Below are 22,680 nucleotides of genomic sequence, written 5' to 3'. Positions count from 1 at the left end.
GCGGCAAAAAGAGACAGAGATAGTACGGAGTGCTGCAGGAAGACAATCGCTCCATTGCCCACCCGCGATGGCACTGCAACGGCGGGTACCAACCAGGGAGTTCCTGGGTTTCGCTTCGAGTCAGGAAACCGTTACATCTGCTCTTCACCGTCTTTGCATGACATAATGGCATCGTCTTGAGAGACCAACGGCGCATGCATTGCATGTCCAGCAAGTCCGCTTCGCCTTTTGTAACTGTCATATCACCTTGGAGTGGTTGCAGTGGTTGCAGTGAGACCGCCACTGATGGCCTCATCACAATAACGGTGCACATAAGAATCCAACTTGCATCTACATGCTATAGTATCTCAACATCAATAACTGAGTTTGGTGAACAACAACCCCCTCATGCTTGGATCGTCTGCAAGGCTGTGGGCACCTCATGAAGATGCGACACAAGGTCATGTTCCCTGTTACGCATGGGAGATCTACCCATCCATCCTCTTGGAAACGATATGGCATGTCGGGCCGTGAAAGCATAGGGGTCACCGAATCACACTCGTCACCGCAGGGCCAAGTCACTCCCTCCTCTCCGTTCTTGACCCAAATCCTCGATCCATCCCGCACCTCAAACACTCCGAGATCACAGCTGAGGCATCGAGGGTGGCATGTCAACGCAGTGAGTGCAACGGGGTATCAATATTGACCATGGTCATGGCATGGAGTATGGAGTATGACTGCGGAGTTTGCCGCAGTCCTTTCCTCTCATGGCTGTGCCGTCGGCCATATTGACATCCACTGTGTCCACTCAGGAGGAGGATTGAGAATTCATCCCTTCTGTCAATCAAGGATATTGATCGACAGAGACCCTGTTCCACGAGGGTTCCTATCCTGCCATGCTGCACTTACATCTATGTACACACGCAGCCTGACTGATGTTAACGCTGCTGCTAATACTGCAGTGCCCTATCATGCAAAAGGTTAAGCTCCGCTAGAACCCGCGGCGCCCGGTGCCTGTCAACTTAGAGCCAGGCTTTACTGGAAGCAACTGCTTTTCCGTGATCCCTATTTGCTTTTGCCGCCTAGCCGAGTATCATCTAACGTCTTGCCAGATTCAACCTGACCAGGCAGCTTGCCAACTTTCTGCGGCAGACTGACTCGGGAGAGAGAGGCACAGAAACTTACTTTCACGATGTTATCCCACTTGTAAGACGTCCTCATCAAACAGAACAGGGTCATTGCCAAGCTCGTGAGCAGTCGTTCGTCATTTCTCGTCTCAGACCATGTCACCTCGTCGTAAAAGTCAACTGAGCCAAGCTTAGTATAGCCAGCCACTGCGTCGCAAGCCATCTAAACGAGAGTTTGATATCACACTCCTTACTGGGTTGAGGGAGAACCGAGAAACATCTCACAAATCACTCAACTATACATCGGACACATTGCCAACTTGGGCCTTGGTGAAAACGGGATCGACTTCGGGAATCGAGGGAGGTCAGGCCAGGTCAGCTGAAAGGCTATGGAATCTGAACCTGCCTGAGCCTGATCCTGAGCCTGAGGCCGAACATCGTCAGCTTCGGTTCCCTGTTGTCGGTGTTTGAATCAGGACTAAACAACAAGGTTTCCAAGGGCTCACAAATAAACTGCGATTCCCCAGCACTTAATTTAGCATGCTGCGACCCTATTGATGGATCTTCATTTCTGTCAATCATAGTTCATCATACTATACCCCAAGCGAAGAGCCAAAAGATCATGTTATGGTACTAAAAGCCAACAGCCGCACACCGAGTCTATACGTGGACAGTACAACTAGACAAGCTTTATCATCTTCACATAAGCAGATTCCACGCACAGCCCGTGACCCAAAAAAGCAAATACAGAACCGTACCGGCCGGTAGAAACACTAAGCCCTGGCTCAAAGGGGGCCCACGCCGGAGCGTCTCAGGTCTCGGGAGCAGGGGCCAGGCTGTGGCCAAGCGCACTTCGCTTCAAAAGCAAGAAAGCCCGAAGGGGAAGAGACCACGCGATGTCACTCTGTCCTAGACATGACAGATCCATCCTTTACCTTACACTGACACTGGCGACTGACTCTCTACAAACTCTATGTGCTTGCAGTGATCGTCGCCTGGACCGAACCCTTACACTGATGCTTGCACGCGGATGCGCAGAATCTGTACGCGGAACAAGCCTCAACTCAAAGCACGGACTGGGATTGAGTAAAATGTCTTATTGTTCGGCGAATATTTTGCTTTTTGGTGAGGTTGCTGAAGGGAATGTTTTGTTTCATTTTGCGGGAGACACAGACAGTTGTGGAGAATCCTTACCTTACCACACTGTCTCCCTGTTTTTTGTTTTGTTTTTTTTACAACACGGAGACATTCAATATTGGGAAAACTACCGATTTCACTGTCTCTGTTGCATTCTTCCTTTCGAGTTCTAACGAAACTGATTCTCCATGGTTTCGAGTTGAAACCTGTTTCACCTTCTTCGTCTTCACTCCAAATGTTTAGACGACAGTCGGACAGAGGCTCTATACGGAATCACCAGCCTTCGTCATGGACTCAAGTTACTATTATCGATAGTTCCCCGTCCCTGAATGAGTGGATTGACATTGTGAGGCTGCTATTGGATATCATTATCGATACATGCCGGGGTACTGTCTTGACTCTTCGAGCTGACGGCCGCTCCTAGCTGGTATGCGGCCTGCAGATTGTCTGTGATAGAGCATTTTAGCTGCAGCAAGGCCAGTGGCAGATGCAAGGAGTTTTCTATAGTGTATCAGAGACAGTTAGCGATGTATGATGGTTACACAACGTTGTCGAGGTGATTCTTAACATGTCCTTCACCTGAACGCTACTGATTCAGTGTCAGCTTGTCAGAGTCGCGGTGTGGATAAGATGTCAATTCTTAATTATTACCGGAGACTCCGACCCCGCTGCAGGGTCTTCAGCTAGAGCGCTATGCTTTCTCCTTGCATCTCGGAATGACAGCTTCAAGTCATGAGTTGAGGCTATCGCGGTGGGTTAGTTCACCCGGCGGCATGTCACTCGCATACCAGCTACCGGCAATTGCCGTGACACAGACAAGATCAATTCTACTGCAAATGGAAAAGGCTGTGCTTTATCATGACGTTAGGAGAAGTTCTTCCTACAGGGACAATTGATAATATGGCCTTAGAAGTTGTCGCCCTAATGGTACGAGCTACCCTAAACGATGACGTCGAAAGGGGCGAACAATTGGATTGACTTCCTTGGCGACGAATTTTTGGATAGCGACAGTCGACTTTGTTCTAGATTTTTCTGGCCTGACGGTCTCTATTTCTTATTGCGGATGAGAATATTGAGTAAGAAAATTATCGAACAAGAACACATTCTACACTGACACCAGGGTAAGAAGTGCTCGGAGATGCTCCAAGCATACAGAGAACAGCGACTCATGTGTCCAGACCCTTCCAAATGAGTATTAACCAGATATGACTATGAGATGACAAACGTAGCGGAAATGTTGACTGATTTTGGCCATAGACAGGAGTAGAACGGCCAGTCCTGAAGTGACGCAAGCCAGTTCATGTACGTCTTAGTCATCGCAAAAGTTGAGCTCTTTTGTGATAGAAAACCAGATAGATGTGTAAACAGACACAAGAATATTGAAAACTAATATGACCTGGGAGGAGAGCTGCTGATACACATGACTCGTGGTAACATATAAAATAGTCAATGCTCATGAGGAATGGTGCTTCAACTGTCAAGACACTGCAAAGAACAGGACGCTTGTACCATATGAATCTCAATATAGAAAGACCAAAAAAGCACAATATGGCTATTGCATGATATTTAGACTACCTACATAGTTGGATTCAATGGCTTTGGTCTTCCTGGCAGCCCGCTCATCGTCTCTATACTATCCCCTTGAGTTCTTTTGAGCCTGCAACAGGCTGCACCTTCGTCAAAACAATATAAGACTCAAGAAATATAGGACATCATGGAATGATCGCATATAGCCGTATAATATTCGTCTCGGAGGAACCATTGCCTAGTGAAGAGTCAAGGCAGTCTACGATGCCGGCCCAAAATCTCCAGCAGGCCAGAACTCTTTAGCTATCAAACATGTCTCATGACGATAAACTTGCTGTAGTTTTATCCAATTCTCCAAGCATAGAACTCGATGTATCACATGGTACGTCGTGTATCTTGTTATCTCACCTGAAGAGTTGGCCATATGAGGACGACAGCAAACAATGGTGAGTTGCGAAGGTGAAGACTTTCAGGGCTTATGCAGAAGCATCGTATTGAACTAGAATTTCAATCTTCAAGAGTTGATTGACATTTGTAAGATAGAATTGTAGTCAAACACGTTCGTCTTCTTCTGTAAAACTTCAATACGAAAGCCTTTTCCCCTATCCAAGAGCTTAAAGGTTGGGTAATACTCTAGCGTTCTGCAATAGTTTCGATATGAATGAGCTCTGAAACAATAAATGAAGCTTTAAAATATCGCCGCACAAGGAAAGCTTTTCCTGACTCGTCAGTGTCAGGGGTGGAATAATCTTGGCTTCAGCAATATCACCTAATGCTACCTGATCCGACATGACTTGAGTTCAGATTTGAGAAGTGCGGGATTATGCCTGTCAATCAACCTCAGATATCGAAGAGAGTTGATGCAATCAGACATAGCAAGGAATACATAGGGTTAATCCACTAACATCATTGTCAAGCATTCATGGGCACCTATCGCTGAAACTCAACAGACGACGGTAGACTTCGTTAAGGATAAACACCAGTTGCATCACGATCTACTGACCATGAAGGTAGCAAGTGCTGAAGGAACTAGCTATAGTATCTTGAAAATAATGGGCATCACATCTCTTGTAATTGCTTGAGTCTTTTGTAGAGCTCCGTCATCACCGAACACACGGATTAAGGGGTTTATGCTGTCCCAGTGAAACAGAATTTCAACAGAAGACGAGTCGCCATTATCGAATGAAATAGTACTGGAAAGACTTGGGATATATACAATAGATCCTATGCAGTGCCATTTTACCTGGTATGTGAGGCGAGTATTGATGGTCGGGGTTCTGTGATACTGATGCGTCACCCGTCACCGGCCCCTAATAGTTCGATGTGAGCTCTACACGCCGAGATACATCAAGTTTGCTTAATGATGTTTCCACTCTAGTAAAGAGACTTAAGTAGAACAAACAAGCATTGCAACAGTGGTCAGGTCAAGGCATGATAGCAACATGGGCATCACTGAAGATGAGATTGGACTAGTACATTACGATTGATAGGATAGGTTAGCAGTGTATTACGGGTATAGACCTAGTGAACGTAAGAGAAGCGCTTTGAACAAAAGGATATCGCCTCCTACAATCCCGATAAGCCGGTGTTCGAATATCGCATCCTTGAGTGCAAGAGGTAACCTCAAACTTTCACTGGTAGGTATACCTAGGTAGTGAGAAATAGACCTAGGATGGGAATAAAATTATCCAAGAAAAATCAATAAGAACAAGTACATAGGCAACACCATCGTTCATGGCATTGAAGGTCCAAATCTGAGCTTCCTATGGCAGGTACTGGGATTTATATTGATGGATGCAGGCTCTGTGGTTCAAAGATCACAGACGGACAACTAATCCAGCGATTTCTAGGATAAAAGAATCAGTCCTACCCTGCCGCATCGATCAGACGACATATTATGTGACGATGGAAACGTTGTCGTAAATATAGGGGAAAGACTTCGTATAGGGGAAAGACTTCAGCCAGATCTGAGTGACTGCGCCTGTGGAACAGCACATACAACTCTTACAAGCATTTTCTGATGAGCTCGGTCAAATTGGAGGCGACATTAGTCAAAAGAGACTACAGTTTTTGCCGGCGCTCCAATTGTATGTATGAGCATGGAGCAAACTTGTACGACTCTTAACATCAAACGAATTTGATGGAAGAAGTTTGTTACACAGCATGGCGCCCTAGAGGATCTCCGGATGATTGCCCAGTACGAAGGAAAAAGTCTACTAAGGGAGCACAGCATGGCTTGCTCATGGCTGGATCGACCGAGGACCAGTCTTTAAAGTCGGCGCACAACATATGATAGCACGAGCAAGGGTCGTATTACTTGCAGCGGCAAGCTGCATTTGACACGATCCTTTGGCCGTCCTCGTGCCATTCGATGCAACGCAAAAAGAGAACAGGCAAATTGGACCGGGAAGAAAAAAAGGGTATCATCTGAGGACAAGATGCGGCAGTTCAGGTTGTTGCGAGGGCGGGGGAGGCGCAGAGAAACGGCAATGTTCCGAGGTTGATGAAATGGATGAGCCTGTGGGTGAGCGAGTGAGTGCGTGAGTGAGTGAGAGATGCTGCTGATACCTGTAGACGTCATGTTGAGGCTCAATAGTGCTGCAGGTCAGCAGTAGTTGCATGATGCAGACACGCATCTGCAGAAAATATGCATCCGGACCTGCAGTGTAAAGAGCGAGACGAACTGCAACACGTATTGAGACGAACTCGACGAGCAAACGAACCCTATGATTATCGTAGTTTATCCTTTTGGTGTGTAGTGCTGTGCTGTGATGTGTAGTGCTGAGTCAGGGATGTGTTTCGTCTGGCGCGCGCCACAAGTCATCACCCATTGATATTGGGGGTTTGTGTTTCGGGGAGATGGCTGCCGATTTCCGGATCGACAGAACAGAGTTAGTGAGTTGACTGACTGACTGACTGCGGTTCTTTACTTACTTACGTATGAGACATGGGCAACAATCAACTTATTGTGTGATGAGGGAGGGTTTCAGGCTGAGTCAGTAGGCGCTGGGCTCGTGCGTCGGCTGATATCGCGATTGATACGCTTCTTGGTTTGGTGTTGTAGAAGGAATCCGCGAGCTGCATTGGAGGTGTAAGTATAACTGACGAACAGGGAGTGCATTGATCGGACGGGAGATACACGTGCGCATGACATTAACACCTACCAATTTGGGCAGTACCTGGGGATATCTAGTGTATGTGTGTGTGTGTGTGTGTGTGTGTGTGTGTGTGCTGATAGTCGGCGGAGGATCGTCACGATAATTCATGTATGCACTTTATCTCTGACCTGCCATCGCAGCAAGTGTCTTGTGCATGTTACAGACAATGGAATACAATGGAGTACATGTCGTGCTCGGGGCTCCTCAGCTTTGATCCCCGCGGTGGCTGCCTCCGCCAAATGTGGCTCGTGGTGGTGATGGTGAGCATGGGTTAGAGACTGGGATAGACCCTACTTTGTATGTAGGTCATGGTCAGCAGAGGCACGGAAAAGAAAAAGCCAATATGGGAATCATTAATATTTGTTGTGCCTGGGTCTAGTATCGACATGGAAGCCGAACCGAGGTGAGTTAACTTACCTACCTACCTAGGTAGCATAGAGAGTCTCGAGTGAGAAATATACGGCCCATGACCCGAGTTCCCAGGCGTGGTCATTCATCTCCGTCTCATGGAATAGGCAATTAGAATCAGGGTGTCGTATGTTTTCTCTTGCCCGTGGACTTGTATTGTATCATGATCTGTCTCCTGATCTGGGTGAAGTTGTCGTCTTCCATGTTTATAGTCGCCCTCGATAAAAGAAGCCACACTTTTCTTTTTGTCTTTGGCTCTTGTTTTCTCCTTTCCTCTCTTTCTTTTCTTTTTTCCTTTTTTCTCCCCCTTTGATTCATATTCTCCTCGTCTAGTACGACACCATCAATAACCATCGAGATCTTTTTCACCGTGGGTTCTTGGTTTCTTTCTCACCGACCTTTATGCCCCCTCCCCCCCCCTAGCATCATGGCCGCCGAGTTGGTCCTGGTTCACGCCTAAATGATACCCTGTCAAGCCTGAATACAGCAAACAGCAGTGGCCCTCCAGTTCACTTCACTGTTGGTACCAGAAATTACTTTGCTGGTTTGCCTTGCATCTTTCTCATCTGTCGTTCCCCGGTTGACTAGAAGAGACAAGGCAGAAGAAGCAAAAAAAGCCGACTCTTGGACCTCTTGAGATCGTCGTTTATTGACAGGGAGCTCCAATTAGCGCGCGCTATCTCTGGCTGGCTGTAAGAGCTCCCAGCTCCATCAGTGACCGCTCTGTCGGTACCTGCCTTGCCTTGCCATACCTTACCTCACTTGTTTATCAGCGCAATCAATTAATCAGTCAATCGGGCATCAACTTTAATATTACTATAAAAAGTGATAGAGTATTACCTGTCCGCCCTTGCCTTGACCGCGGCTGGATTAATTGATTGATTGCAATTGCACGTGCAATTGTAACCAAATTGTGCAACCGCAACCGCAACCGCAAACCACAACCACCTCTCAATTATCCTCCTTCCCCATCTCATCCACCCCATTCCCCTCCACCCATCTTATCTCATCCATCCATATCACGCTACAACTTTGGTAGTGGAGGTTAGTTCTTCTTTTATTCAACACCATCACCTAATTAATTGATTCGTTTCTTTACATACAGCCGAGGATAGAGGCTAATGATCATCCTTGGTTCAGTCTGACTATTGTACTTTCAACGATATCAAACTTTGTCACCATACGCTCTGCAGCAGTACCAGACCGCGCACCACACTGCATCCTCACACCAAAGAAAATATCATTCTTTTGGGTCGCAATCATCAAGCAAACCCCCTCGTCAAATCATCCCTGCCTCTTTCACCGAAACGGGCCTTCCATCCTCCATACCTTACTCGACCGACCGACCTTACTTACGAAACGATACGTACTGGTACTTTGTTGCTTCGAGTCCATCTCCCCCACCCTCCACCTCAAGCCCAATTCCGTCTTCTTGGGTTCCTCCCCCGATTCTCCAATCACACTTCTTCCGTCTATTCCCCAAAAGAGACCCAACTCCCTCGATCGCTCTCTCTTACTTCTCTCGTTTTTCTCGGGGCGCTCTGAGGTCTGGGAGCCTCCAGACGAACTACCTGACATCCCGAAACCACTGAAAACCGACTCAACACCACCGATGATGCTCATGATCGTATTGGCCGCGATATCATGATGCTCTGCGCAGCACACCCCACGCCCATTCTAGCATCGTCGCATCCGCTATCATCCTCACCCTTGCCGTCGCTGCGATCCTCCTCGCATATCTCTCTATCATTGTCGATTCTGTGCGCCGTGGTATCTTGTCCATTGGTGCCATTACCAAAGCTGTATTCTTCACTCAGTCGTGTCAACAGGCCATCGGCCCGTCAGTCTCTTCCCATCCAACATAGCCCATGTCACGAGTTGCCGCAGCGGTCTTATACACAAACCGAATCTCTCCTCGCCCACCTGCGCGGCTCATACCGCATCCTCAACCCATTTGCTTTTCTGCGACGATCCCAAAAACCGAAACCTTTACTTGACCCCCCAAATCTCAACCGCAGCCGCCTACTTTGCGACTCACCTGGTCTCCCCACGCCATAGCTAGCAGCCCCTCCAGCTGCTGCCCGTCATGTCCTCACAGGCTGTTCCGGACACCCAGCTAGGGCTCACCAACGAGGAGATCCAGCTGCTTCGCCAAGGGCAGGCGGCACTGGGAGGGGGGTCCAGCAGCTCGCGCGCCGCTAGTCGCGCCAGTAGCCAAGGCCTTCTACTACTCGACAGCTCCTCACTTTCTGCTTTAGGCCGTTACTTTGATCATCTCATGGCTAGTATCGAACAACGGATTAATTACCTGAGCCATGAAGCGCAGCGATTCACCCAACTGCAATATGACGAAGCTGATGGAATCATCGGCGGCGCCGACGCAGAAATTGCTCGGTATACCGAGATTCTTCAGCAGCTGGATGAGCTCGAGGTAGATTTCGACCGTATCGCCCACATCAAGGAGATTGTCAAGGGCTATCGGTCAAGAGTTGAAACTCTGGAGCGGGATCTTGAGAGTAGTGGTAGCTCGAGCCGACACCGACACTCTTCGTCGCACCATTCTTCCTCTCATCGCAGCCATGGTCACTCTCATCGTCACAGCAGTTCTCATCGTTCACGGCACTAAACAGACCGCCTACCAGATGGCGGGAAGGTGTGGTCGGGGATTACTCACTTACAAAACATTGTTACAGTAAAACAAAAGTCTAAAAAAGAAGAAAAGATTCGAAAAAGAAAATAGGGGAGAGTTCGAAAAAGAGACAAAGTCCTGCGCGGGTTACACAGGACCGCCGTGCTCCTTGCATCGCGAAATGCATTTTGCTCTCAGGCTCGGTCTATAGCCATGACGAATTAAAGGTCAGGAAGGGAACCTGGGACGTGGGAATTTTGGAAGATTGATGGGCCTCACGGCTACAACACGCTGCGCTACGTCTACGCAAGATGGAATTGGCCTCACGGCCTGGCCTATTTTTTAATGTTTTTGTTGCTATTATTGTCTATCTGCTTTTTCTTGGGCTCAGTTTGGCGCTATTTTGGCATCGAATAGCGCCTATTGTTGGATATATGTTTGTGTCTCGGGCATTTGTGTCAGATGCATGGACTCCTTACCTTACTCAGACAAATTTGGTGTTGAAGTGTGTGCTTGGAGAAAAATACCCCTTGTTGATTGTTGTATTGTCATAACAAACGTTTACTACGACATGTACCTTTGTTTCTTGGAATCTTTGGAAGATTGTTTTCTCATGAGGTGATGCTAATGTCAAAAGGCATGGATGTCCCTGCCAATGGCTATACTCATCACGAGAGCTCTCACCGCATCGTGCTTTTTAATGGACCACTTCGAGTCGTGCTTTCATATTGTCGAACGCCTCACCTGCACGACTGGCTCTGGGGTGCAGCTCTGGGGATGCATATGCAAGGCGGGTGGAAGCATCGTTTATGGGGAAGACGCAGTGATGCCCAACACTAAAGGGTTGTAGTATAGTTGCTGACGTGTGTGTGAAGATTAAGGCTGGACTCGACAGGTGGATTAAAAAATGATTTATGACCTGGATTGAAAGCATATATCAACTGTCTGGTTTTTTCATTGGCGCTGGAAAATGAGGCGAGAAGGGGAGACGGCGTTGTAAGTTGGGTTCACGATGGAGTAGAGTTGGTGTAAGTTGGGTACACATCCATTCTCATGATAATATGGATTGTCCAATGACGTTGTATGTCTTGAATAGACAAGGGTTATCTGCAAAATACTGCACTCCAACGGCTCCTCATTTCATTGGATGCTCACCGAGTTCTAAAGTGCGGATGCGTTCCTATGAGAAGGCCTTCGAGATTTGGGGGCCAGACAATGCTATTCACCAGATCGAGGAGGCTCGAGAGGCCTAGTAAGTGTGTAGAAGAGTGTGTCATTATCTTTTTTACAACGTCTAATAATAAACATACGCAAGAACAGCCCAATCCAACTCAACCGAATTCGATCCAATCCCACCATTCTTCGCAAGTAGTTTAGACGTTCAACTCATAACAACAATCAATGCTAAAATCCTTGTCCATTAAAAGTAACAAGCACACCAACAGAGCATTTAAAATGTAACAACCCATTCCATTCCATGCATGCCATGATCCTTGTGCTCGCGCCAAAAACGCCCATAAGTGTTTCCATGTATCATTTCCAAGCCCTCACGTATGAGGGGGATATCCATCGGGAATGTCTCTCGTTTCCCTCTCAGCTTGCGGTAAGACAAATGAAAGGGGGAATCAAAACGAGAGACAAAGAGGTATGTTAGGGTAGCGTAGACCCTCCAAAGCAATATCATGATGCTCGCCTCTGATGCATAAAAATAAAATAAAAACCACAGCCACAACCCACACCCACACGCCGGCTTTCTTCATCATTACTTCTTTTCATGCGACTAGCACGGAGGCGGCCTACACCCGGGCGATCCGTCGCTGTCGGACCAGGAAAGGACTGGGCATCTCGTCTCGTTCCGGATCCCAGACAGCGACGGGCTCGTCACCACTTGACTTCCGCTCAATTCCGATGCGGTCCCGGAATGCCCTCTTGGGGCTGACGTTCTCCCCTGTGCTGGGCATCACGATGGCGCTCATGGGACGACCGCCTGCGCGAGCCTGCTGAAGCTCGACGAGGGTTCGGCCTCGAATGTTATTCTTAGCAGCAACCTTGCCCAGAACATCATCGGTGCTGCTGCTGTTCTTCTTGTTGTTGAGTGACGAGGCGCGCGTCAAGCCCTGGCTGTTGGCCTCGGACTGGAGGTTTGCCGCCGAGGGAATCTTGCTCAGACGGCGAGTAGGCGACCTCGGAGCCTCAGGTGGAGGCATCTGCTTAGACACGAAGCCCGATGTTGATGGTTGGGTCTTGAGGCGGTTCATAGGGCACGACTTCTGAGAAGTGAGGACAGGTCGTGTCTTGGAGGTGAAGGGATTCTTCGAAGATTTAATGTTCCGTGTTGGCGATGGGACGACGTCTTCATCTTCAGAATCAGACAGGGTATCACGAGGGTGATCCCATCGAGAATCGGCGGAATTTCGATTGGCGTTGGCGGTAAAGATGTTTGCATTGGCAGTGGTAGGAGCCTTGGTGTTGCCATTGCGACGAGGAGAAAGAGATAGCGACGCAATAGCGATAGGGCTTGGTGAGTTCATCTCGATATCCATTGGTGTACCAGCGGGATTACCGACGAACATGGTCTGCGCACGGCTGAAAGGCGTGCGAGCTGTTTTCTTAGTCTCTCGAGGCGCCTCGGGGCTATCGATGGAGTACTCAGTGAGATCTGTTGTGGAGGGGAACTCGACCTCGCTGCCACCAATGGAAGAGTGAGGATAGTCGGACTTATAATCCGACTTGCCCATTGATGAGGCATACTCATCTTCTCGACTCTCAGGTCTTGAACCGGAAAATGTTACTGTTTTCTTTTGCAGCTCAGCTTCGACGCGTGCCTGAACCTCGGCTTCGAAGCGACTTTGGAGCTGCTCGATCTCCGCGTTTGCAAGACGGTCAATCTCGAGACGTGCCTTAACCTCCCACTCTCTCCGTAGCGATGAGTCCAGCTCCTCTCGGATAACGTCCTTCTCTCTCTCCATATTGGCAAGTCTCTCATTGAGGTCCCTTTCCTTCTTACGCAAAGCATCCTCTCTGAGCCGGAGAGATTTGTTGAGGTCGACAACCTCCTTCTCCTTCCTCATAAGCTTGACCACTGGCAGGTTAAGGAGCTCAGAAGTATCAGGTCTGCGATCAGGGTTCACACGGAGGCAGTCCTTGATGACCTGATAAAGCTCGGGAGAGTAAACATCTGGCAAGGCAGGGAACTTGCCCTCTTTAATCTTCTGTACAAGCTGAAAATGCGTCTTTGCGTTGAAGGGTGGCTCGCGTGCGCAGAGCTCATAGATGATGCAACCCAACGACCAGATATCGGACTTTAATGTGTACTTCTCCGCGGCACAGATCTCGGGAGACATGTAGAAGGGGGTACCAACATAGGTAGAAGCGAAGTCGTGGGACTTGATCATCTTGGATAGACCAAAGTCTCCAAGCTTGACAGAGTTGTCCTCGCCAAGGAAAACTAAAACACAGTTAGTTTCGAATATCGTAAACAAAGGGATCCACTATCGAGGTCTCACCATTCTCAGGTTTCAAATCTCGGTGTAGAATAGTCATTGTTCCAGCGGGAACCTTGGGTCCGCCAGCAGCGTTTCCCTGTGTCAACCCAAGCACGTTGGCGCCAACTTCTGGAGGGTCAACACCGTAGTGACATCGGTAAAGTGCCATGACAAGCTGACTGAAAATACTCCAGACGAAGCTTTCCTGAGCTCGCTGGCCCTTTAGTGCGAGGTCCTTGATAACGCGGCCGAGATCGCCATTACCGCAGTACTCCATGTAAAGATGCAAGTCCTGGCTAACTTTGAGGTGTTCGCGGTGGTAATAGGCGACAATGTTTGGGTGGCGCAGATGCGATAGAATCTGGAACTCGGCGTGAAGTTGTTCGCGCTCCTTCTGAGACATGCGTAGATATGAGATTTCTTTACGGCACATGATGAAGCCGTCTGTCCTGCGACGGACCTTGCGGATAATGCCAAAGGAGCCATGGCCTAGAAGAAGACGGTGAGTTAGAGTTGCCGCTCAATTGATAGCACGGCGCATCGAGACGAGTGCTGTTAACTCGATAGACTCACCAATCTTCTCCAGCGTTTCGTACTTGTCCTCGGAAGACATGATGAAGTTATTCACGGTGGACAAGCAAACTCAACCCATGCAAACAAGTAAATTCTCGCTAGGCCGTGAAAGTGTGAATGCAGATCAGATGCGATGCGATGCGATGCGATGAAGGACGCAGAAACAAGAACGAACAGACAAACGCAACCTGCTTTAGTTAGTAGTAGTAAGCTTGAAGTTTAAGAGATGGATGAGAGGAGAGAGAGGAAGAGGAGGAAAAAGGAAGAAAGCAAGGTCCAGCTTGAAGTAGCTAAGTGAATGGATCTATTTTGCGTTGTTCGTGCAACTTGTAGCTTAGACCCAAATAATCCCGGCCACTCGTCCCACGGCCTCGGTTCTGATTGGAAGTAAACACTCCATCGTTGCTACCATGGCAACCAAGGTCAAAGCTACCGATAACCGGGGATAGCCCGGGAAGCTCTTATCGATAAGAGGTGACGTCGTTCTCTTTCTGGTCTAGCCATAGAGTAGAACGATACTATAGAGAGGTCTGTCGAACAAAACAGACAAGAATAGATCAGGTCAATTAATTAATTAACCATATGCAAGATAAATTGATCACAATGCGGAACTTAATTGCTATTCGACTTGTAGCAACTCTATATAGTTTAATAGCAAATCTACCCATATTGCAGTGGCTTCAATTTTATGCAGTTAGGCAAACCTTAAACGCGGTTAATTGAATACTGCCACTGGCACGTGAGCGCGCGTTGCCTTTCAGCGCGTGGCTTTCATCAGGGCGACTTGCATCCAAAGAACATCAAGACCGCGGGCGGTAACCAAATTTGGCCGAATTGAGGGCGCGTCTCATCATACGATGAATTTATCAAATTTTCAAATGGTTTAAGCTGGTTCACGCTGCCAAAATTGACATCTGCAGAGTCGTTGGCGCACCTCTAGCCCAGCCTCTGATGCGATCTACAGTGACCAGCCCTTATCGCTTTCATAGCCCAGAGAAAGCCTGCTCATCACAATGCCACCGGCAATCACATACGATGGAGTCGAAAGTGCGGAGGGCGGCACCATCTTCAAAGATCTCAAGTTTTGGCTGTCACATCGAGTACCGAGCAGAAAACATTGGACAGAGCTTATCACGGTAAGTTGAAGTTGTAAACTCATTCACGCGCTGTCGCTGATTTTAAGATAGCAAAATGGCGGCAAGGTCGTGCTGCTGGAAAAACATGCTGATATGCTTATTGCGGACCATCTCATAAAAAGAGATGCCCCCCCTAGATCCTATTCATGGAAGTTTATTAAGGACTCTGTGGAAAACGGGTATATCCAGATAAAGGACAAATACCTGATAGGACGCCATCCAGACGAGCCAAGACCGGTGGGCAGCAATCAAGCCAAAAAGTCAACACGGACACCGTTTACTGCGGAGGACGACGCGAAACTTACTAGGTGGGCACTAAGCCATCCAACGCAGCACAAAGGAAACCAGATATGGTACGAGTATGAAAAGATTGTAAGTTTTCGCGAATCAGGCCATGAAAATTAAGCTCACATGCGTAGAATCCTCGACACACGGCACAATCTTGGCGTGACCGCTGGCTCAAAAAGCTGCAGTTCTTGGATAGGAAAGCGTTAGAGACCATGGCAGCCTCTGCGCCTGCAGAAGCCGGCCCCGTTGCGAGCACCCCAGAAAAGACTGCGGAGGGCCGCAATACAATTGCCAGAGTCCCGCAGAAGGCTGCTCTTCGAAGGGCCCCTGAGCAACGCGTGAACAATCGGGTAGATGCCGGCCCCGTTAGCAGACCACCACAACCTCAACCTACGAGAGCGCCATCGCAAGGCCCGAGAGAAGCTAACAAACCTCGGAAATCAATAGAAGACCGTCAAGAAGAAGAACAAGAAGAAGAAGAAGAAGAAGCTCTCGCTCTTCTGAGGTACAACTGGTATCAAGATCTTGATGAGTATATCAAAGTCACCGAGAGAGACATTAAGAGCAGCCTCAACATCAATGGAAAGAAGATCGAGTTGTTTGATCTTATGATAGCTACCCGAGATGCGCCAGTATCACAGGACAGCCAATTAACCGACTGGCACAGAGTCGCGGAAAACCTTGGTTTCGTTGAACCAGATCAGCATACCATCAACGAGTTACATCTCTGCTATGAAGAGAACCTCATGGACTTCCTCGATACAATGGAGAGTTTCGAAGTCAACAGCGAGGAACAGAACCCCGAGTCACAGGATCAAGCTCCTGACATAGACCCGGGTCAGGACATCGACTTCGAGGACGGCCAAGAGCGCGGTTTACTGCAAAGTCAGGTACCATCCTCACCCCCAGTCGCCGCGTCAGGTTTGAAACGAACTGCTGGTGAGCCTCCCTTCGCCTCATCGGAGCGCTTTAAGAAAAGACGCTACAGTAAGGACATAGAGATACCATCTACACCGGACGCCGAAGAAGCTCCCAAGCTACAGCGTGCCCAAGAAACATCTCCTGGTGCACTAAGAACCTCTCAGTGGCTAGGTTATATTGGTGAAAGCGAAGCTTCGCAGCACCTTCCACCCCTTCCCCCGATGCAAGAAGAATCACAAGACCTCGGGACGCGACCAGCATTCAGGCAGGATACTCGACACCAATCTGTGGATGTTTCGCTGCCAAACGATACAGCTTTGGATACTACACCAATACCATTGCGTCTGAATAAACATCGCCAGCAGAAATCTTCTCGTGAGAGCCAGCGAGAATCACATACCCAGCCCATGAGACGGCGTCATGACAGTAGCTTTACAGAACAAATCGCTCCCAGACGAGCTGTTTCCTCTGCGAAACCGAACCCACAACCAAGCAGCCGAACAGCTCGACGGTCTCTTCCGGCCTCCTTCAACTCTTCCCAAGCTATTCCCAAGACAAGCCAGCCTGAGAGCTCAGAGAAGTCTAATTCTCAAGAAATTCAGAAATGGATTACTCGCTATGAATCAATGGGCTACCCCCGCCAATTTGTCGTGGAAGCCCTCAAACGCACCACCCTTACACCTGGAAAATCGGCCCTTCTAGTCATGAAGCATCTTAGCGAAGGACGCGAGGTGCCTTCTCACCATGAGGGTATCTGGACAGACCGTGACGATGCGGACTTGGACTTTGCTTCGAGCGTAGACTTTCACCGTTCTCCAGCTGACGATAGCGAAGAACTTCAACAGGAGCGCGCTCAGAGAGCCCACAACCGGCTTGTTAATAAACACGGCTTTCAGAGGTTTAACTTGAGAAAGGCTTTTCTCGAGGCCCAAGCAAAAGAAGGTGGCAGCCAGCTTGAAGGATAGAATATCTTCCAGTGGTTTGACGCCCTTGATACGGATAAATAAGTCGAGAGTCGGGCAGGCGTTTACTCATAGTGGGAGGGGCGCGGCGTACCTCTTGGTTAAGACGAAAAGGACATACTGCATTACTTAATACCCAATTTGAATCTGAAACCAAGATGGCACCCTCAAGTTCTATTCACCAATACCTTAGGTGATATTCGACATGCATGAAGTGACCATAACCTCACGGGGATGACTAGTGTTGACTGGATATCTTGATGAATTGTCCCCAAAACTGCCTATATACTCATTACGTCTCATTGCATACCTCTCACTCATCAGAGCTTTCGCATTCTATGTTGCGCTCCCAACGCCAAAAAATGCAGTTTTTCAGTGACCTCTGCCCCCTATACCAAATGCGTGAAACACCACAAACCAGCTTCCGTAAAATCCTGTGACTTCTCGTTCGAACGTAATGATAAAAAATCTTTGTTCGTTCCCCGCGTGTCGCATTTTGCGTTCAATCCACATCACATTCTTATGCTCCTATTTACATTGACGTTTAATGGTTTCTCGTCACTAGCCACACTTACTTGCCAGGTCCGCAGAGGGACGAGCAAGAGGCCAGAAGGGTAGCAAGTTTACTGACAGCATATTATTTGCCAGTAGGCAGGCTGCAAACTGCTCTATGGCTGAGCCGAACTTGTTGCAATCGACGGGCTGCTTTAGCATAGGCCAGCGAGACGATGCCCCCTTTGGCTTCGGCTTTTAGGGGGCTGGTGGTTGTTGTGGCTTTCGAATAAGCTTGATCTTGGGCCGCTGAGTAGGCGCTGCTGCAGGAGGGGGTGTGCTCGTGGCGGGACTCGCAGACTTGGGCTTCGGTGTAGAGTTCGAATGAGTATTTAGCGAGGCCTTCCTCTCTGGCACAGGATGCGGCGATGATGCCGCGCCTCCAGGCAAAGGCCTTCGCGCCACATCTCCAGGAAGAGGCTTTCTGGCGGGCTTGGCTGTTATGGAATCTGATCTTGAGTTCAGAGGAGGGGCAGGGCCATCTCTTGGCGCCCCTGAGGGGAGAGATACCCGGCCATTCCCATTTGGCTTCTTTTCTTTTCTCAGTAAAGGAGCGAGGCGGTTTGGAGCTACCCTCAAGGTGATGATCTTGCTCTTCTTCTTCTTGAGGATACCCGAATCGAATGGCTTATCGACCTTTGGGCGTTTGGGTGCCGGAGTATGCTGTTCATCCTTCTCAGGTCGAGGGCGCTTGCTACTAGAAGCAGATGAGGGTTCAGGGGGCCAGGATGGTTTGGATCCTGATGAAGACGTAGCACTTGCTTGTCGAGACAGACCTGGTGATGCAACAATGGTGTCTCTTTCTTGCTTTGGTAGAGTGGGCTTCGGGCTTTGAACAACGGGAGAGGCACTGGTGCAGGGTCGTTGAGGCGGAGGGACACTTGGGCGTTGGGCAGAGGCCGTCTTGTGGGTGTTGATCTTGATAGAAGATGTTTTCTGCAGAGGTGCAGGCCGCTTCTGCTCGACGATAGGGGCAGGCGGAGCGGGAGGTGGAGGCGGTGGTGCTTGTACGATTGGCTCCCGGGGTGTCGTCCTGTAATGAGCTTTGAATTTCATGATCAACTGTCCAAGTTAGCACCGGCACAGACTTGCTTGTAAACAACGTGGCACTTACGCGATTAGAGAGCTGCTGCACAGGCCTCTCGACCTTCCAGGCCTTTGGTAAGGGGAGCGTAATGACCCAGTCGCCCGCCTCCTCAAACATCATCGCCGCCAAATCTAGCATGCTCTCCATCTCACCACGACCGAGACTCGGATGGTCCAGCGCCTTACGCATCGCAATGCTATAGTGTCGTTCGTCGCCTCCGTAGGTTTCATCCATCTCTCTTCGTAAAGCCTTGAGTGCTGCATCCAGGTTCTCTTTTCTGGCAAACATTTCTTTTCTAGCCTCAATCTCCTGGGCACTATCTTGCACAAGCAGAAGGTCTCCTTCATCTTCCGGTCGAGGGTCGTTCTTAACAACCTTAGTATGTTCTCCGAAAGCGATGGCAGCGAGCCCAGAGGCAGCCGCTTCGATGAGTTTGTTCCGCACATATGGTGACCGGTCGGTGATGAGCGAGTATGTTAAGAATGAGAACACTGTCGGATCCAGCATAGCCCCCAGGTCAATCAGAGCCTCAAAGGCCTTGATCCGAATCAGATCTCTCGTTCCGTCCAACAGATACTGCCCGAAATCAATGTACCTCTTCGGGATTACTTCCGCCTTCATCAATCGTTGTTTGGCACTAAGACCAGCTATAGTCCAAACGTTCTGGTACGAATGGGTCCATTCATCTCGCCGTAAAACTCTCTCGATTTGCTCTATGGCCCGTTCGAGGAACTGCTTCTCATCCTCATTGGGGATTTTGTTCTGCATCGCAAACCAATCATCTTGCTTGGAAGGGATGAGGGACGTAGCAAGAGCCTCCACAAGAGTTGCGATGTAGAAGTGGTCAGAATAAGGGTTGTCCTCATTGTTATTGAAGAGAAGTTGGTCCAGAATAAACTGGCGAGCTTCAAGAGGGCATTTATAAGTGTGAGCATCTCTCACTTGAGCGATAGCTTTGATAATAGCGCATTGAACGTTGTATTGCTTCTTGTCGGAAAAGTCATTCGGCTTTGGTTGGTTCGTACCTTTGTGGCAGAACATTTCGCTGAAAGCCTTCATCAGTTGTCGAAGGCCAAGCATTGATAGATCCTTAATGTTGGCCTGACGTGGCAGAGCTTCAGCAGCCATAGTTCGGATACCATGAAAGTAACGGCGGTCCACAAGCGTTCTGGTAAGAAACCCTGACGCGATGGGGTGCAAAGGGCCATGAGTCAGGTAAAGCATAGCATCCTGCTGAGCAACGACATCTCTATCTTGCTGCAATTGTGACACGTACATGTACGGCTCAAGAGTCCGCTTCATATCGCAAGACCACTCGAAGTCGGCATCTACACGTATCCATTCGTAGGACTCCTGGTCCATCTTTCGTTCAGTTTCGGGATCCCAATCAATCAACTCCCACTGTGCCTGCTCGTCTGGCGTCTGCAGAACGTCGCCTAAGCAGTAGAGGAGCGCATCATCCATGTTTTCCGCATCCATACTGGCACCAACGTTCTGCTTTTCCTTCATGCGGCGCGTGCGCTTGAGCCGCTTATACTTGGTATTGTATGGAATCTCGAATTTGGTAGACCTTGTGGCATCTTCGCGGATTTCTAGAATATGCTCGTAAGGCGTTCCATCCGCTTCATGGATTCGTACCGTCATCGGTCCTGTAAACAGAGGCTGTACTTCGCCTGGCTTAACACCAGAGCGGCGCTCCTTGACAACGCGTAGGAAATCATTCTTGTCTAGTGGTGGCTTCTTGGCTGTCTGGAATTGGATCTGGTTTAGCGTGAGCTCAACACAGAGCCTCTTCTTGTTGAATTTCGCCTTGACATCAAATCGCGGGCATCCTGAACCGTAGACCCACTGGCTCCAGAAGCTCTCAAGCCGATACTTTGCCCCCTTCTCACAAGTTGTTCGGAATTTCTCTGTTTCAAGGATAGTAGCCCTGTCAGAAGATTCAATCTGAACCTTGGTTAACAGTTTAGAGAGAATGCGTGTCAATCCGTGTCCTCCTGAAGCCTTAATGAGTCGCTTGTCCAGGATGAAGAAAACCACAGGAGCTTTCAGAGTCATAAAGTCCATCTCGAACTCTCCCAAATGCAGATAAGGGCCGAGATCGTAAAGAGAAGGCCGTTCGACGTCCATCTGAACAAGCTTGTCGGACAGTGTCTTCATCCGAAATCTGTACTCGTTGTTTCCGCAAATTTTCTTCATAAAGAGATCTGTCATGAAATGTGCAATGCCAACTATAAGCCATAGGTCATTTCTTGTGTTCGGTATCATGTTGATCCCAATCCACTGGTACGCCAATGTTTGAACCATCTTTCTTGTGACATCGATCTCGGTATCGATAATGTCATCTGGGAAAAGTAACCGATTGCTGACGAAAGCCATGGAATAGAGAGCCACAGTGTCCTGAATCATATCATCGAGGAAGCAGAGTTTGAAATTGCCGAACGGATATCGAGCAAACGTGAATGTAAAGAAATCAGCTGCCATAGTGATGGCTGCTGCTGTATTCCTTACCCAGTCGGCACGGTGTGGTAAGCAGTATGCGTGAACCTTGAGCGCATTCATACCCAGTTTGACCTCGTCTTCTTCTGTTCTAAACTCAGATGAAAGATCGATATGCTCAAATGGGCCCACTGCAAAACCAAGCTTCTGTACAGACACCTTCTTTTCAGGTTCGAAGGTCATTATCTTTTTGTGGTCATCGTCGGGATCTACAGTCTCTTCCATAAGGAAACCGGAGCAGACAACCGACATCTCGCGGAGTTTGTCTTCCTCGGCAAGGTTATGGATTCGCTCCTGGCCATCAATCTGCATCTTGTCGGGGTTACTACCGTTCTGTTGTGTAGCGAGCGCTTGTTGCAAAGCATCACCCAAGGTACGGGGGTACTTGATTGATATCCTCCAGTCGCAACGTGATCCGTGGTCATCAATGCAAGGGAAAATGCACGAAGCAGTCCCAGGGTGTATCGAGCTTCGTGTGTACATGTGTGTAAACCGGTTGTCCAGGGGATCGACGCCGACGAACTGTATCCCATCTCGGGGGTTCGCATGGGTAAATGGTATGGTGATTCTGTACTGCTTGTTGGATCGCTCGTTCGCATCAAGACCTATCATAGACTTCCTGATGATGAGCCTCGGGCGATCCGGCTCGGCCTTACCTCGCAGGTTCACCTTCAGCGATCGATAGACCGGTGTGCACCCCTCGAACTCTCTATTCTCGGCGGGGACATCGTTCTTGCGGCTGCGGAATATCGACTGTGCACGCTTGCGGCGAATATCGTGGTGATCGGCTCTCAAACTCCAACTCTTTGGGTGAGTGAGCTTGGCATATGGATCATTGTAGGTTGCTGTTGTTCTCCGCCTATGACTCTCGACGAGATCACCGTTTGATTCCTTAACATCAGCGATGAAAATGTTCTCGGTATCGATTTCGCAATCTGCAGCGTCCAACACTATGTCCTCAATCTTATCGTTGAACACGACAAGAAAGATGTCGGTCGTTCCATCAATGCGCTTATCGCGAAAGTTGACCTCGAGATTGACTTCTTGCTTGATGATGAAGAACTCGAGCACTGATCCGTCTTCTGTAGAGGCCGCTTCGTCGTCTATGTCGAGTAGAGAGTGATTCACTGGCGCAGCCTCCTGCGACATGGCGAGTGTAGTCATGTTGACTGGTGGTAGGCAGGATAAAGAAAACGAAGGCCTGAGGGCCCC

At 48.9% G+C, this 22,680-nt stretch overlaps 4 protein-coding genes; 2 read left to right on the top strand and 2 right to left on the bottom strand.

Annotated features, from left to right (window-relative positions):
- Positions 1 to 9,422: 9,422 nt before the first annotated feature.
- Positions 9,423 to 9,962, top strand: FFUJ_04252 (uncharacterized protein; the record flags this gene model as incomplete). Its single annotated transcript, XM_023572484.1, has 1 exon — positions 9,423 to 9,962. One exon carries the CDS (start codon positions 9,423 to 9,425, stop codon positions 9,960 to 9,962), a length of 540 nt encoding a protein of 179 aa, XP_023426601.1.
- Positions 9,963 to 11,761: 1,799 nt separating this feature from the next.
- FFUJ_04253 (probable NIMA-like protein kinase) lies at positions 11,762 to 14,063 on the bottom strand (the record flags this gene model as incomplete). XM_023572483.1 has 3 exons in its annotated part: positions 11,762 to 13,413; positions 13,472 to 13,939; positions 14,024 to 14,063. The coding sequence occupies 3 exons, from the start codon at positions 14,061 to 14,063 to the stop codon at positions 11,762 to 11,764; spliced, it is 2,160 nt and encodes a 719-aa protein (XP_023426600.1).
- Positions 14,064 to 15,036: 973 nt separating this feature from the next.
- On the top strand, positions 15,037 to 17,333 carry FFUJ_04254 (uncharacterized protein; the record flags this gene model as incomplete). XM_023572482.1 has 3 exons in its annotated part: positions 15,037 to 15,159; positions 15,211 to 15,531; positions 15,579 to 17,333. 3 exons carry the CDS (start codon positions 15,037 to 15,039, stop codon positions 17,331 to 17,333), a joined length of 2,199 nt encoding a protein of 732 aa, XP_023426599.1.
- Positions 17,334 to 18,080: 747 nt separating this feature from the next.
- On the bottom strand, positions 18,081 to 22,632 carry FFUJ_04255 (related to TSM1-component of TFIID complex; the record flags this gene model as incomplete). XM_023572481.1 has 2 exons in its annotated part: positions 18,081 to 18,944; positions 18,997 to 22,632. The coding sequence occupies 2 exons, from the start codon at positions 22,630 to 22,632 to the stop codon at positions 18,081 to 18,083; spliced, it is 4,500 nt and encodes a 1,499-aa protein (XP_023426598.1).
- Positions 22,633 to 22,680: the final 48 nt, after the last annotated feature.

This window comes from Fusarium fujikuroi, chromosome FFUJ_chr02 (assembly GCF_900079805.1).
Source record: "Fusarium fujikuroi IMI 58289 draft genome, chromosome FFUJ_chr02".
NCBI classification, from domain to species: domain Eukaryota; kingdom Fungi; phylum Ascomycota; class Sordariomycetes; order Hypocreales; family Nectriaceae; genus Fusarium; species Fusarium fujikuroi.
Note: the sequence above shows the minus strand (reverse complement) of the source record. Positions and strands in the feature narration are given on the sequence as shown.